Consider the following 14,373-nt stretch of genomic DNA (forward strand, 5'->3'; position numbering starts at 1 on the left):
CTGCATTGGTTTCCCGGTTCTCTCCACCTGTCCCTTTATGTCTACCATTGCCTGCTCGTGCTTCAGCTGTGCACTGCGGTATTGGACAGATGCCAATCTCGGGTGGCAAGACATCAGGGCTAGACTGGAGAGAACCTTTATGAGGCCTGCGCCCGATGGTTGATTTTGGAAAGCGTTGTTGTCTGCTTTTCCACTAATGGCATAATTAGGGTTGGTATCGCTGCTGAGGTCAATCCATTTGCGGGTGGAGGTTCACTAATTAGCGGGCTAGTGGGGACTACCCCCTCTGATAGCTTGCTCATTATTAGAACATTTGAAAGGAAAAATAGTTTTTCCTAATTTTCCAAAGTTTGGTTTTTGGAATATGTTGGGAGCTGCAAAGACGATTTTAATCTATTTATAGACGTTAATGTACCATCAGTACTGGACAGTACTGTGGAATTTGGACGTGAATGAATTTGCAAAAGCAAATTGAATTAATCAATGATAATGATTAATCATACCTGTATAGGCTATCTGGGAATTAAACTGTAAATTAACCTGGGAAGTTGGTTCATCTAGGTTATTATTGCAAAGCTTAAAGTGTCTCATTTTAACTGGAAGAACCTAGTATGTTCGACAATTTAAATTAATTAATCAATGAGACGATAATACCCAAGCAATTAAGATTGCTGGATTATCATACAGATAATGTTAGGTACATTTACCACTATGGTACACTTTCCCCTCAGGCCAAAGCCATATGGGATTCCCGCTGGAGGCGGGACTGATTGATTGTGCTTTGCAGAAGCAGATTTTACTGATTGATCAAATTTAATGAATAATCAAACCTGAATAGGAAATCTGGGAATTAAACTTTAAATTCACCTGGAAAGTTGGTTCATCTAGGTTACTATTTCAAAGTTTAAGGTGTCTCATTTAATTGGAAGAACCTAGAAAGGTATGTCCAACAATTTAAATAAATAAATTGAATGAGACCCAAGCAATTGAGATTGCTGGATTATTTTAACGTGATCCACGTTTGGATTTCCAGCACTTCTTTTAAGAGATGTACTTGCGATTCTTCACCACCAGTGATGCAGAATGATGAAATCAAACAGATGCACAAAGGGCGGGACTTCCGTCGCGCAAGGCGGAGGAATTTAAACAGAACACAGGAAGTGAAAAATGTTCCCTCTCTGTTAGCTTAGCCTCTCGTGCCAGCTAAATTACGTTCTAACCACCAAATAGGGTCCCTTTTTACCATGGAAAGGGTGGGTTTACTAGTGAAGTCTCACATTAAACCATTCGGCATACTTTGCTAGCGTTATGTTGACCGGAGCGACACGGTACATAATACGGATATGCCTGTAGTCTGTCCACACTGGTGTAGTGCGGTAGGCAGCTAAATACTTTGGCTCGAACCCCGAAGTTCTATCTTCTAATTCCGAACCTTACTGGCTCTATGAATTAATATTGACTGACAGAAGTAGTACCGTTTGGCCTAACGGACTAAATCTGGAATTTATCACTCATTGCTCTGACGCTAAAGACCACTACCGGAGGCGCTCTGTAGCCTCTTCAAATGGGAACACACACACAACCAATTTGAATGTATACGTACCTCAAGTTCTGTGAGGTGGAAGAAATTCCTTTGTGCTCTATGAAAATTTACTCTGCCTCTTATACTATGTGGTCATGTGGCAGGGTCTTCTCAGGAATTTACGACCTCTCTCTGACTACAGCAGCCTAGTTGAAGGAAGCAAGGGGGAGGCAGGGAGAGGGGGATGGGGCTTGCTATACCCAAAGAGGGCAACGTCATGACACGGGGTACAAAGACAATTGCGTTAAACATGCCAATGATCATTTTGAAGGACTGACACAGTTGGAAAGCCTTCAACCAAAAGTCAAAGAAAAAGCAGAACATGTACCATCATGCTTCACCCAATACTCACCATTGGGGAAGGCATTTAAGGACATTATCCGGAAGCACTAGTACATTATTGATACTGACCCACAATTGAAACCCATTTTTAAATATCCCCCACGTATGGTTTTTAGAAGACCCCAAACGTGAGAGATATTGTGGTTAAATCTAATTACCCACCAGAGGGAGGGTAATTAAGGAGGGTAATTACAAATGTGGCCAATGTGCTCAATGCAGCTTTGCGTACAAATGCAACTAATTTACCCAACCCCTCACAGATCATGGGCCTGATTACCTGTCACTGGAATTTCATAATTCCTATAATTGTAAATTAATTAAATCACTCAGTCTATTTCATAAGAATTTGTAAGATTCCTATTTGCATAAAATAAACAGAGACCAGTCTTATCAAAATTAGATAGTATTTATAATAGTATTTATTCTCGGAGCGCGCTGCCATGTAACCACGAACAACAGTTTATATACAAAATATGACATCATAGGTTATAAAACGTCCTTTCTCCCAACAGTTCAAAAGTTTATTCCCACCCCTTCTCTCTCTCACTCCAGACACACAGTTAAATTGAGATTAAACTTCTGAAGTCTTCATCCATCACCATTCAGCAGACAGTTCCAGCTAATGGAAAACCTAGGAAAACACTCACTGCCTTATCTAAACATCCCAGAGCTAAGTTGAGTCGGTTCAACCATAGGTTAACGACCCCTTTTGCTTGCTTAAAAACCCACAATTCCAGTCCTCTCCAACCTGGTTGGAATGGTATTTATTTTATTTAATTACCCCCTGTTTCATGCTCCACAATCCCTTCCTTATGAATTAATATTATTAATCAGATATAATAAAACAGAGTAGAGTTTGATTAGTTATAGTTCTATTTAAAATGTAGATATTGTTTAGTCATTATTCATAAAATTCCTAACGTTACCCCTATGTCCACGAATGTTATTTACATGTTGAATTGTCCTTGTGGTCTGTTCTTGTGGTCTGAAAACCCATAGAAGCCTTAAGACACAGATCAGTGAGCACTGCAGCAATATACGGACAGGTGAGAAAACAAATCTGGTTGCTGCTTATTTTGTACAAGCTGGACATCCTATTAGTTCTCCGAGATACATTGGAATAGAAATGGTCAAGATGTCACACAGGGGTGGGGACATTGAGAGGAAACTTCTTCAAAGGGAATCTTTCTGGATCCACAGGCTCAACACACTGTCTCCTCTTGGAGACGAGGAGTTTGACTTGAAACCATTTTTATAGTTTCAATATTTCTAAATTGTGTTTTTTAAATCCTAATTGAATATTGTATGTGTATGTATATTACTGTAAATATTGTATGTGTATGTATATTACTGTAAATATTGTATGTGTATGTATATTACTGTATATATTGTATGTGTATGTATATTACTGTAAATATTGTATGTGTATGTATATTACTGAAAATATTGTATGTGTATGTATATTACTGTAAATATTGTATGTGTATGTATATTACTGTAAATATTGATCACGTTCCCTGTGTATGATCATATATTTTGATACATTGAATGTTAATATTGTGAAACTATGTTATACATTTTTTACCTCCTGTTTCAGGAAGTGATGGCACTGAGTACTGCCCCATATTATATATATATTTCTGTTTTCCATGAGTTTGCCTATAACTCCAGAACCTGCGGAGAGTACCTGGATGTACAGTTGAAGTCGGCAGTTTACATACAGTTAGGTTGGAGTCATTAAATCTGTTTTTCAACCAGTATGCATAAAGAACAATTAGGCACTTATAAAGAAACGTCTCTGTTGGAGGACAAAATGGCAGGCTTTGGCACAGGCATTTACATTATTGTTACTATTAAAATCTTTATTTTGGCTTGACAGCTGACAAAAAATAACTTCCCTAATTTTGTTGTATAACCCACAGTAAAACAAGGCATGAATTTCAGTTTCAATAGAACCATTGTTACAAAAAGTACATACACATTTATCTAGGGAGTGTTTGTGTATCGACCAGTTGGGGCCACTGTTTTTTTCTGTTTTAAGTTCCAGGTTATTGTAACTGCACCAGGCCACTAACTGGTAGACCTCTCTAGGTTACAAGGACTCATCGCTGTCGGTGATGAGACCGGCCAGAGTAGTGTCATCTGCAAACTTCAGTAGTTTGACCGATGCGTTGTTGGAGGTGGAATCATTGGCGCTGAGTGAGTATCGTAGAGGTGAGAGCACGCATCCCTGTGGTGCATTGGTGCTGAGGGATAAAGAGTACGAAAGGTCTTTTCCCAGCTTCACGTGTTGTGTCCTGTTGGACAGGAAGTCTGATCCACTGACAGATGGAGCTGGACACGTTCAGCTGGGAGAATTTGTTTTGTAGCAATTCTGGGATGATGGTATGACAGTTTTTTTCTGATTGCTTAGGCACTATCTTTGAAACTATAGGCTATTTTTGCAAAACTCTACACACTAACCACAAACCCTTTCACTAAACCAGCAAAACAGTATACATCTCTTGCAAAAGCAAACAATTCTTGCAAAACTCTTCAAACTTTAAAAAGTTTTTGTTTTTGTGTCAATACAATCCACACAAACCATAATTTGAATAAGCACACAAAACTATTGTTGTGTATTCCGAACATAACACACTATCAACACAAATAAGGGGGAAAAGTTTTTTTTTTAAGTTAAAAAAAAATGTTCCAACACTCCTCAAACAACAAAAGCGCAGTAGGAGAAAACAAAAACATTTGTGCTAGAAAAAAAAAGAACAGAAAAAAATGAGGCTACATCTCGCCTTCTTTGTGGGTCTGGTCGTATCCAGGCCTGACATGACCCCTGATCGATGTCTCCACAAGCCTCCTCCATTGCCTGTAGAAGGGGTATGCGTTGATGGGGCTGGCGATCATACACCTTCCAACGCCATGCAGAGAAGAATTCTTCAATAGGATTCAAGAACGGAGATTATGGGGGAGATTGAGTGCGATGAAAAGTGACCTGTGAACCAATTGCGGACCAATTGTTATGTTGCTACCACATTGTCCCGGGACGTTGATGATGGCACGGTGTCCGATGATAATGGCCCCTTGTTTTTGCAAGGTTGAAACCTGCCTCGTCCACATATATTAGCTAATGATGCACTGCATCTGCTTCTAGCTCCATGTCTCTCTGAAAGAGACAAGACAAAACAATGTAGCACAGTACGAAAAGACAGGGATCAGTCAATATGATGTAGCACCATACACTTCCAGAGCCAGCACCAATGGTAGGATAGTATAACTTACCTGCACATATTCATATCTCAGTTGTTTTACACGGTCTGAGTTTCTTTCGAAAGGAACTCTGTACAGTACAGCTGCTTCATCCTAATTCTATTGAGTTTCAGTAGACGAGACAGTGCATAGAGACTCACTCTGTTGACGTTTTGGAATATGGTGTTATCTGCCATTATGTGGTCCTGCAGTTCTCTGAGTCTGATGCAGTTATTTGCAAAGACCATATTTAAAATGTGGGTCTCCTGCTCTGGGTTGAACAGTCAACCTATTCCACCAGATACTGGTTTTCTTGCAGTTAATTAAAAACATTTGAATGGTTTTATTGATAGATCCTTCTCATTATGAAAGTACAGTACATATTACTGTACCAGTAAGACTACAGCACTAACAGTAACTTACTCATTTCGAAATATCCGGATGATACCTACAACAGCATAGGGGCTCAGATTTGGTTGAACCCATTGCCCAGCCTCCCTCATGTTCATCCCATGGTTGAAAACATGGTCAACCACAGTCACTCAGATTTCATCAGTTATTGTGTTCCTGACTCCCCTTCCCCATCTTCTCCTTATAGCGGCTCAGATTTGGTTAAACCCGTTGCCCAGCCTCCCTCATGCTCATCCCTTGGTTGACAACATGGTCAACCACAGTCGCTCGGATTTCATCAGTTATTGTGTTCCTGACACCCCTTCCTCTTCCCCGTCCTCTCCTTCTCCCACTTCACCTCTTCCTCCTCTTACTTCTTCACCTCCTCATCCTTGTCCTCCTCTAGTTCTCACCCCTCTTACTCTCTGGCCAATATTGGCCTCCATTGTTGTCCAAACCAAATGTTTACCTGTTACCTATTTATAGTGCTCAAGCTCTGATTTGTAAGTTAACTCATTATCTGAAAGTGTTTTCACCTGTCAATGTGGGATGGCAATTGGCGAAATAGTGTAGCAATGTAGAGACCAATGTTTACAGTTTTGCTAGAAGTGTGTTATTAAATTGCAAACTGAGTGTAAAGCAGAGAACGTGCATTCAGTTTGGCACACTTGGTAAATGCATTGGCTACAAGTATTAATGGTTTCAGAGATAGTGCTTCAAGAATCACTGTTAGTGTTTAAGCATTCAGAAAAAACTGTAAATGCAGAGCTAAAGTCCACAAACAATATCCTTGCATACATCTTTGGGTTATTGAGGTGTTTGAGAATGTAGTGTAGGCCCATGCTGATAGTGTCCTCCACAGACCTGTTAGTTCTGTAGGCAAACTGCAGTGGGTCGAGAGGGGTGTCAGTAATGGTTTTGAGATTTTTCCCATAGGAATGGATGAACAAACCAGAGATAACTAATTTGTGTTTTTTAGGACTGGTGAGCCCTATCACAGATGATCCATCATATTGATCAAATGCTATAGTGGCCGCTCTAAGGATGAAAATAAATATCTTCAAAAATGGAAGGCATTGGGAGGAAGCAAGATTCTAGCCAATGAGAGGGCAGATACACTCTGACATTTATTTTGAACATGTATTTAACTAGGCAAGTCAGTTAAGAACAAATTCTTATCTACAATGACAGCCTACCCTGGCCAAACCCTAACCAAGCTGGGCCAATTGTGCACTGCCCGTTGGGACTCCCAATCATGGCCAGTTGTGATACCAGGATCGAACCAGGGTCTGTAATGACACCTCTAGCACAGAGATGCAGTGCCTTAGACCACCGCGCCACGATATAACGTTTTTTTTTTTTAGAAAGTTGCCGGGATGTCACGTGTCCGTGCTACTTATATCAGTCCTACTTATAACTTCTATTCGATCAAATAAACCACACGTTGCAAATAAGCCATTCCATTTTCGTTAACCAAATTCGACACTCTCGTTGACCTCCATACAAAAACTCATCGCTAGGTGAGTGGGAAAAAACGCCAACTGCTGGAGAAGACAGGTTTTGGGCAAAATTATACCCTTCGCTTTGCCTTTTACACTGCTATACAGGCGCCATGCTGAATCGATTCAATTATGCTGAGCCGCAAGACACCGGTCTATGGCCAGTGAGGTGACCGGGCAAAAGTGGTGAGGGAGGAGTGTCCTTATCAAATCTAACAGTAATCTGCACCGCTCGGCCATGTTGTCAACGAGGCAGCATGGTGCATTGGCCAGAAATATACATCTCTTTTACATAAAATATATGCTTGAATTTTAAAACTAGTTTTCATTGGGAAGGCAGATAAAGCGTTTTATTCAAAAGCAATCACGTTTGCATGTTAAAACACAGAATTCTACTCATTATACTCATCGTGCATAATGACATCACTTTTGTTTTGAGCCGACTTCGCCGTGGGCTTTGAACGGGGCACCTGGCTCACGCCCGAGGGTTAGCCCTTTTCCAAAACGAATGCAATCAACTTTCACCCTGTGCAAAACACGCCTACCATGGCAATATTAATCGAATCCCCTCACTGTTACACGCTTTCTGACGTTCCACCTAGGGAGGGCTTGAGACCTGACTGGAGAAGCACGGTTGTCTGACAAGAGACGGTTTCTTGGTCTGCTGCTAGCCTTGCGGTTTGAGTTCCAGAGTTAGAGCAAACGTGTTTGATAGCTTCATTAATCTATTGTAAAACTAAATAGCTTCGAACTGTTAAACCGTCTGTTAATTTGCACAAACTGTGGTAGCTAGCCGAACCCCTCAGACCGTTAACACATTCTTCTGAGTGAAGAGGAGAAACTGAGCTAGCTATCTATTTAAGACACGTAGAAAGCTAACCGGCTGGCTGGCAAGTAAATTTACTAATTCAAACGTTCTACCTCATCGGGGAGAGACACAGAACCGTTATCCAGCGATATCAACAACTACCTTATTGAACATCTACCGTTGCATTGAGATAACAAGTACATCTGCAATATTTTCGAATTTGGGCACCATGTTTAAAAGGGATGGCAAGAAGGACCCAGAACTATTCCAAAATGTCTCTGAAGGGCTGAAAAAACTGTACAGGACCAAACTCTTTCCATTGGAAGACACCTACCGCTTCCACGATTTCCATTCACCCGCTTTGGAAGATGCCGACTTTGACAACAAGCCTATGGTGCTCTTGGTTGGCCAATACTCTACAGGTAAAACCACCTTTATCCGGCATCTAATGGAGCAAGATTTCCCCGGCATGCGGATAGGGCCCGAACCGACCACCGACTCCTTCATAGCGGTCATGCATGGAGAGCAGGAGGGGCTGATCCCAGGCAACGCACTAGTAGTTGACCCCAAGAAACCCTTCAGAAAACTCAACGCTTTTGGCAATGCTTTTCTTAACAGGTGAGTCCCAGTCCAGTGTAACTACTTAGCGAAATAATAGTTTATTTGGACAGCTAACTTGGAATATTTTATGAATCCCCCAGCCAGTGAATTAAAAAGATGGCCTGAGCTAGCACTGTTGGTGGACAGCTAACGTTAGCTAGCTCTTCTCTATTGATTCTCATATTTGCCCGAGGATCATCGGATAAACATGCAACTTTCTTTTTCACTCCATATATTCATATTTTGTATTTTATTCATTCTTATCCTCGGTTCAGTGTGTGACAGTATGCAGGGGAGTGGCTGTGTGTTTGTGTTGAACGTTGAAGAGCCACCTCTGCTCAGCCCATGTCCTTTGACTGAGACTGATCAAGTTAACAAGTTTACTACCTGAACAAAATACCCCCCCCCCTATGCTTTCATAATGCTCCCACACAGAGCTGTCATGGGAGTATGGCAAATCTTATTAAGGTCATCTCTTAAAAAGTGAAATGGGGTGTGGTCAATAGGTCCATCCTGTTTTGACATCAACTTGCAATCAACTTCTGTACATGAATGCAAGAGATGTCATAACTTATGTAAGAAATGAGAGTCAACTCTGATAGTAGCTAGACTATTACCCTTACTCTGAGAGAAAATGTGTGACCTATTAATTACACTGTATGTACTGTACGTAAGTATGTTAATTGTATTGCAGAATGTCTCCGCTCAGAGGACCCATTGACACAGCCTCTGTCCTGGTACAAGCTGCGGAAGCGGCTGTCGGGTTTGATCAATTATTAACTGGTGCTGCTTTCATTGTTACATTGATTTCCACATTCATACAGAATACCTGGACAGACAGGGTAGAGTAGTACTTTACTAATCCCAATTTGGGACATTATTTTATCACTTCAGCATCAAACTGGTTAAATTACAAAGACCGGACCTGTATCAGTGAAAAAAAGGCATGATAAGACATGTTAATAGCCAATAAATATGTAATTTATCCTCCTGGGAAACTGCAACAAGTCATTAAAAAGGCATTATAAATTTGTAATTTACACACCAATTCTACAATGTTGTATCCTGACCAACCATTGTTTTATTTAATGTATAACTGATGTCAGAAACATACTCATAATCTTTAGTGGATTGTCAGTGGTATGGACCTTTTTGCTTTACTAAAACTATGCCAAATCATGACCATTGCTCTGTGAATCATTACACTTGCAACAGTCTATGGCGATTCCATGCCAGTGGGAGCGGAAAATATGTTTGAAATCTCGGATTGTTCCAACAGTCATCACAGTTCCTCCCATGAGGTTTCTATGTTTGACATGCATTTTAACATTTGTATCACAAACCATTTTTGAGGAAATCATGATGGAAGTGGCCCTTTTTAGACCTATACATTCAAATTGTATTTGTCACATACGCTGAATACAACACCTTTATCATATGTGAACCGTATATGATACAGACAACATCTTGGTGTCATACTACTTGTAGTGTGCGCTAATTTATGGAGTACGTCTAGATTAGGAAATACACCTTTTCGCATTCATTTATTCAACATAAAAAATATGTCAACTCAAATGGTTTATAGCTAGGTTTCCATCCATTTGGTGACAGATTTTCAGGTGATTATTAAAAAATCCACATATAGAACATTTGTATTTTCCCACCAGTGGTGCGTTTCCACAAACGATAATAAAATAAATCACGTCCCTGAACCAACACTTGCACTTGACTCCCCTCTATCGATAGTTTTGTCACAAACCGTTGCGTTAAATGGCAAATGTGCCTACTGTGGACTGGCCTTGGCACTTGTGCTCTAGCCAATAGCTTGCAGATACAGTGGGTAGGCTAGTCTACATGATGAGAATATTTTTCTGTCGAAGGGTTGTCAAGCATTGATCATCATGTCAACAGAATAAGACCCACCTCCATTTTCTCACATAATTAAATATATTAGTTAGGTTACACATTAGGCTGTGCTACTGTAGCTACATTTTGTGACTACCTGCACTGTGTGCATCACTTTATCCTGCATTCCAGTAGTGCATATGGAAAATAACATTTTGGGTGGCAGTTGAAAAGCAGATGCTGTTTTTGACATGTAGGCTTGTCTTTTGCTTTGTGTAAAAAATATTTTATAATACTCACACACAGTTATGGATTTTGAACTGTGAGAACAGAAAGACTGTACAACCCCCCACTTAAAATTGCCTTTGAAAGTTGAGGTGGATGTGTCATTTCACATGTCAGTGTTTTTAGCACTGTGTTCAGAACACCTCTATTTTCAATAAGTTGTGCTTTTCCCTTGGGTGTGACCCAAGTTGACACTAGCCTGCCACTTGAGGAATGGGATCCTCTGTATTGAATGTCGTCATGTGGATGGAGTGGGGACTGGGGTTATAACAGTAAGAAGGAGGGGTGAGGCTCTCCTGGGGAAGCGCTGATAAAAAGCTACAATAGCGGTACTTACCAGCTGAGTTTATACTTGGCTCTATGCGACTGTCACCCCCTGTCCTGAAACATTTGGCTCGTTAATTCACTATTTTAGTCCAGGGGTTCTTAAACTCTTTCTGTGTCTGTAGACTGGTCAGGCTTTCTGAGCAGAAAGGCCAGTCAGTCCCTTACTTCAGCTTTGCCTTGGCAGAAAGAACTCGGGTACTGAATCAGCCGTTTCTCCTTCAAACAATAGGCAGCACATTCTGACTCGTAATGTTTCCTTTCTCTCTTGGCAATCATGCACAGCACTGTCATCCATAACCTTGCTGTTCTAGCCGGCCCCTCTCTGCTGCATCTCTCAACCCCTAAACCCCTTAACAGTACTCCAGATGCATGATGAACCTGTCAGGGTGGTGTATGCTGCTGCTGTCAATGCCTCCCAGAGCCCCCTTTCTGTTTTTGAGTTTGCAGCTTACACACAGACCATGTTCGTTGGCAACCGAGCCAAGGGAACTCCAGGAATTCGGGATGAGAGTAGATGTGGGAAAAAAATTGAGGGAGCGGCGGCTCTGAGGAAGATACCCAACATAGATGGGTCTGGGGAAAATCTAAGGGAAACATCCAGGAAGGGTGGGTGTGTCGTGACGATAAGGGCTGCCTCTGGCTGAGTGATATGTGGAGGGTTGCAATTGAGGGGTTAGTGTTTTTTACATTTTTTATGTTATTTAATTTTATGACTGTAACCGGCAAGTATGTTTTAGGATTGGGTGATGGTGGCTGTGTGAGCGACATGGAGTGGTTTAGTCAGGAGTTCTGCACACGCATCCAGATACACTGAGGAAACTTTTCCCATGATCAGATGAGGTAAGGGGTTAGAAAGATAAGACCTCTGCCACAATAAGGGAATTCCTGCCACTCTGTCACATTGAAGGGAGAGGAAAGCGAAAATCACTTTTTCCAGTATGCTCTGCTTTTTGCCATTACTCTCATTTCTAAGAAAATTAACTCATGTACAGGTTCACTATATCACTCCACTGAAGGCCCGTCACACGACTCTACTACATTTGAATTGCCTGACAGCTGATAGATAAGTCTGTCTCGTCTAGTAAATGTCTAGATTGCCAACTAAATGTACTGACTGCCTCTGAGGGTGGGTGAAAAATGAAAGCTACTTCAAGTACATGGTGTTCAAATAATCATGCAGGAGTCATGTGTTTTATTGTTATCTGGTGTTAAGGCCTAGGTAGTTGCCCAACATTTCCACAAGTGATTTTGTTGAGCTCTTCCTCTAAATAGTTTTATAACAGAGTGGACAGAAAGTGTGGGTGTGCTCGTTGTATTGAGTGTAGCATATGGTTTTGTGCCTTTGATTTGGAGGGTCTCCAAAAACAATAGTCAGTCTATTTCTAGAGGAGCTGGACAGCTCAGATACAGCTCCTCATCTATTGTCTTGTAAGATGTCGGAGGATGTAGGTTTGCATCAAAGCTCAGTTCCAGTAATTTACTTGTCATCTGAATTTATAGGCATAAATGAGATCAAATGTGTTGATAATGTGAATGGGAAAAACAGGATCAACTAAACTATATAAACAAGGGAATTCAGATGTGTGGAATAAATTTGACTAGTTGTGGAAAATACCGGAGATTAAAAAAAGGCCAGGAGCATGCGCTGCATGCCAAACAGGTGCTGATAGATTTACTATAATTTTTCTGAACATTGTAAACACTAAAGTTATAAGCATACCAGAATTTGTTTGGTTTTGTAAATCCTATATTACAGAAAAAAGTTGCATTCATTTGTGAATTCAATTTCTGAAGTGAAACGGTTTAGGCCTATTTATTGTTTACGTTAATTATTTAATGGTTTATTTTTTTCAACTAAAATGCTTGATTGCATTTGAAACTGACTCGTATGCTGTGTGATGACATTAACAAATAATTGATACAGTAGCCTATATAAGTATTTAAATATAGGCCTAAGTTACAGTATTAAAACTAAACAGGATGCGCTCTACAGCTCAATGGTGATTATACAAGGTGGCTATACTAAGCCTGCTAATGATAATGACATTACTTATTATAACGATTGATGACTAATAATAACAGACAAATTTGTAAAATTGTTTATACGACGTGTTGTGAGGCTTTGTGCTCACGGAATCAGTAGGTTATTAAACAAACACTCAAACAGGCTTTAAATGTTTTTTTTTTCATCAATCCACACACCACCACATAATGACTAAGCAAAAACAGGTTTTTGGAAATTTTTGCAAATGTATTAATATAAAACACACATTTCCATATGTATTCAGACCCTATGCTATGAGACTCGAAATTGAGCGCCGGTGCATTCTGTTTCCATTGATCGTCCTTGATGTTTCTACAACTTGATTGGAGTCCACCTGTGGTAAATTCAAATGATTGTACATGATTTGGAAAGGATCACACCTGTCTATAAGGTCCCACAGTTGACAGTGCATGTCAGAGCAAAAACCAAGCCATGAGGTCGAAGGAGTTGTGCGTAGAGCTCTGAGACAAGATTGTGTTGCGGCACAGAACTGGGGAAGGGTACCAAAACATTTCTGCAGCATTGAAGGTCCCCAAGAACACAGTGGCCTCCAAACTGGGCCATCGGGGGAGAAAGGCCTTGGTCAGGGAGGTGACCAAGAACCTGATGGTCACTCTGACAGAGCTCTAGTATTACTCTGTGGAGAGCTTGAGAGGATCTGCAGAGAAGAATGGGAGAAACTCCCCAAATACATGTGTGCCAAGCTTGTAGCGTCGTACCCAATGAGACTCGAGGCTGTAATCGCTGTCAAAGGTGCTTCAACAAAGTACTGAGTAAAGGGTCTCAATACTTATGTGATATTTAATTTTAAATATTTTAGAAAAAATGCATAAACTTGATTTTTTTCTTTGTCATTATGGGGTATTGTGAGGAACAATTCAATCCATTTTAGAATAAGGCTGTAATGTAACAAAATGTGGAAAAAGTCTAGGTCTGAATACTTTCTGAATGCACTGTATATATAAGGCACATAACATTTTAGGGTATTGATTATAGACAAGTTGGTTTCCTCTCCTCACTGTTCTTATACAATTAATGGAAGGGCTGTTTTCTCGTCTCCTAACTCTTTGTTGGTGCCTCCCCCACATGGTTCTCAACACCAATATGCTTGTTTACTTAGCTATTATGCACATAGCAGCATGGTCTAGGAAGGTGCCAATTCAACAGCGCAATTGTTTCAGAACCGTGGACAGCTACCACTATCCAATGCGGGAGAAAGCGCATTTGTTATAGAATAATATCATTTTTATTTGTTGCACCGTTCTTACATAATATAACTATATACAATTTCAGTAGCATGTCTTAGACTAATGGATCACATCACTAATGTGCCAGCCCCACAGCATTCACAATGGATTAGTCCAATCAGACAGGCACCAATCAAACAGGTGTCAGGTACACCATGATTTAA

The 14,373-nt window shown here is 40.5% G+C and overlaps 1 protein-coding gene across 1 annotated transcript in view; it reads left to right on the top strand.

Annotated features, from left to right (window-relative positions):
* Positions 1–7,627: 7,627 nt before the first annotated feature.
* The window catches only part of ehd1b (EH-domain containing 1b), a 24,599-nt gene continuing 17,853 nt past the window's right edge, over positions 7,628–14,373 (top strand). Inside the window, exon 1 of the mRNA XM_024398013.2 lies at positions 7,628–8,479. Within this exon, the coding sequence (XP_024253781.1) occupies positions 8,091–8,479 (389 nt within the window). The 5' untranslated portion in view covers positions 7,628–8,090. The remainder of the gene's footprint in view (positions 8,480–14,373) is intronic.

The sequence above is a fragment of the Oncorhynchus tshawytscha genome, linkage group LG33 (assembly GCF_018296145.1).
Source record: "Oncorhynchus tshawytscha isolate Ot180627B linkage group LG33, Otsh_v2.0, whole genome shotgun sequence".
NCBI classification, from domain to species: Eukaryota; Metazoa; Chordata; class Actinopteri; order Salmoniformes; family Salmonidae; genus Oncorhynchus; species Oncorhynchus tshawytscha.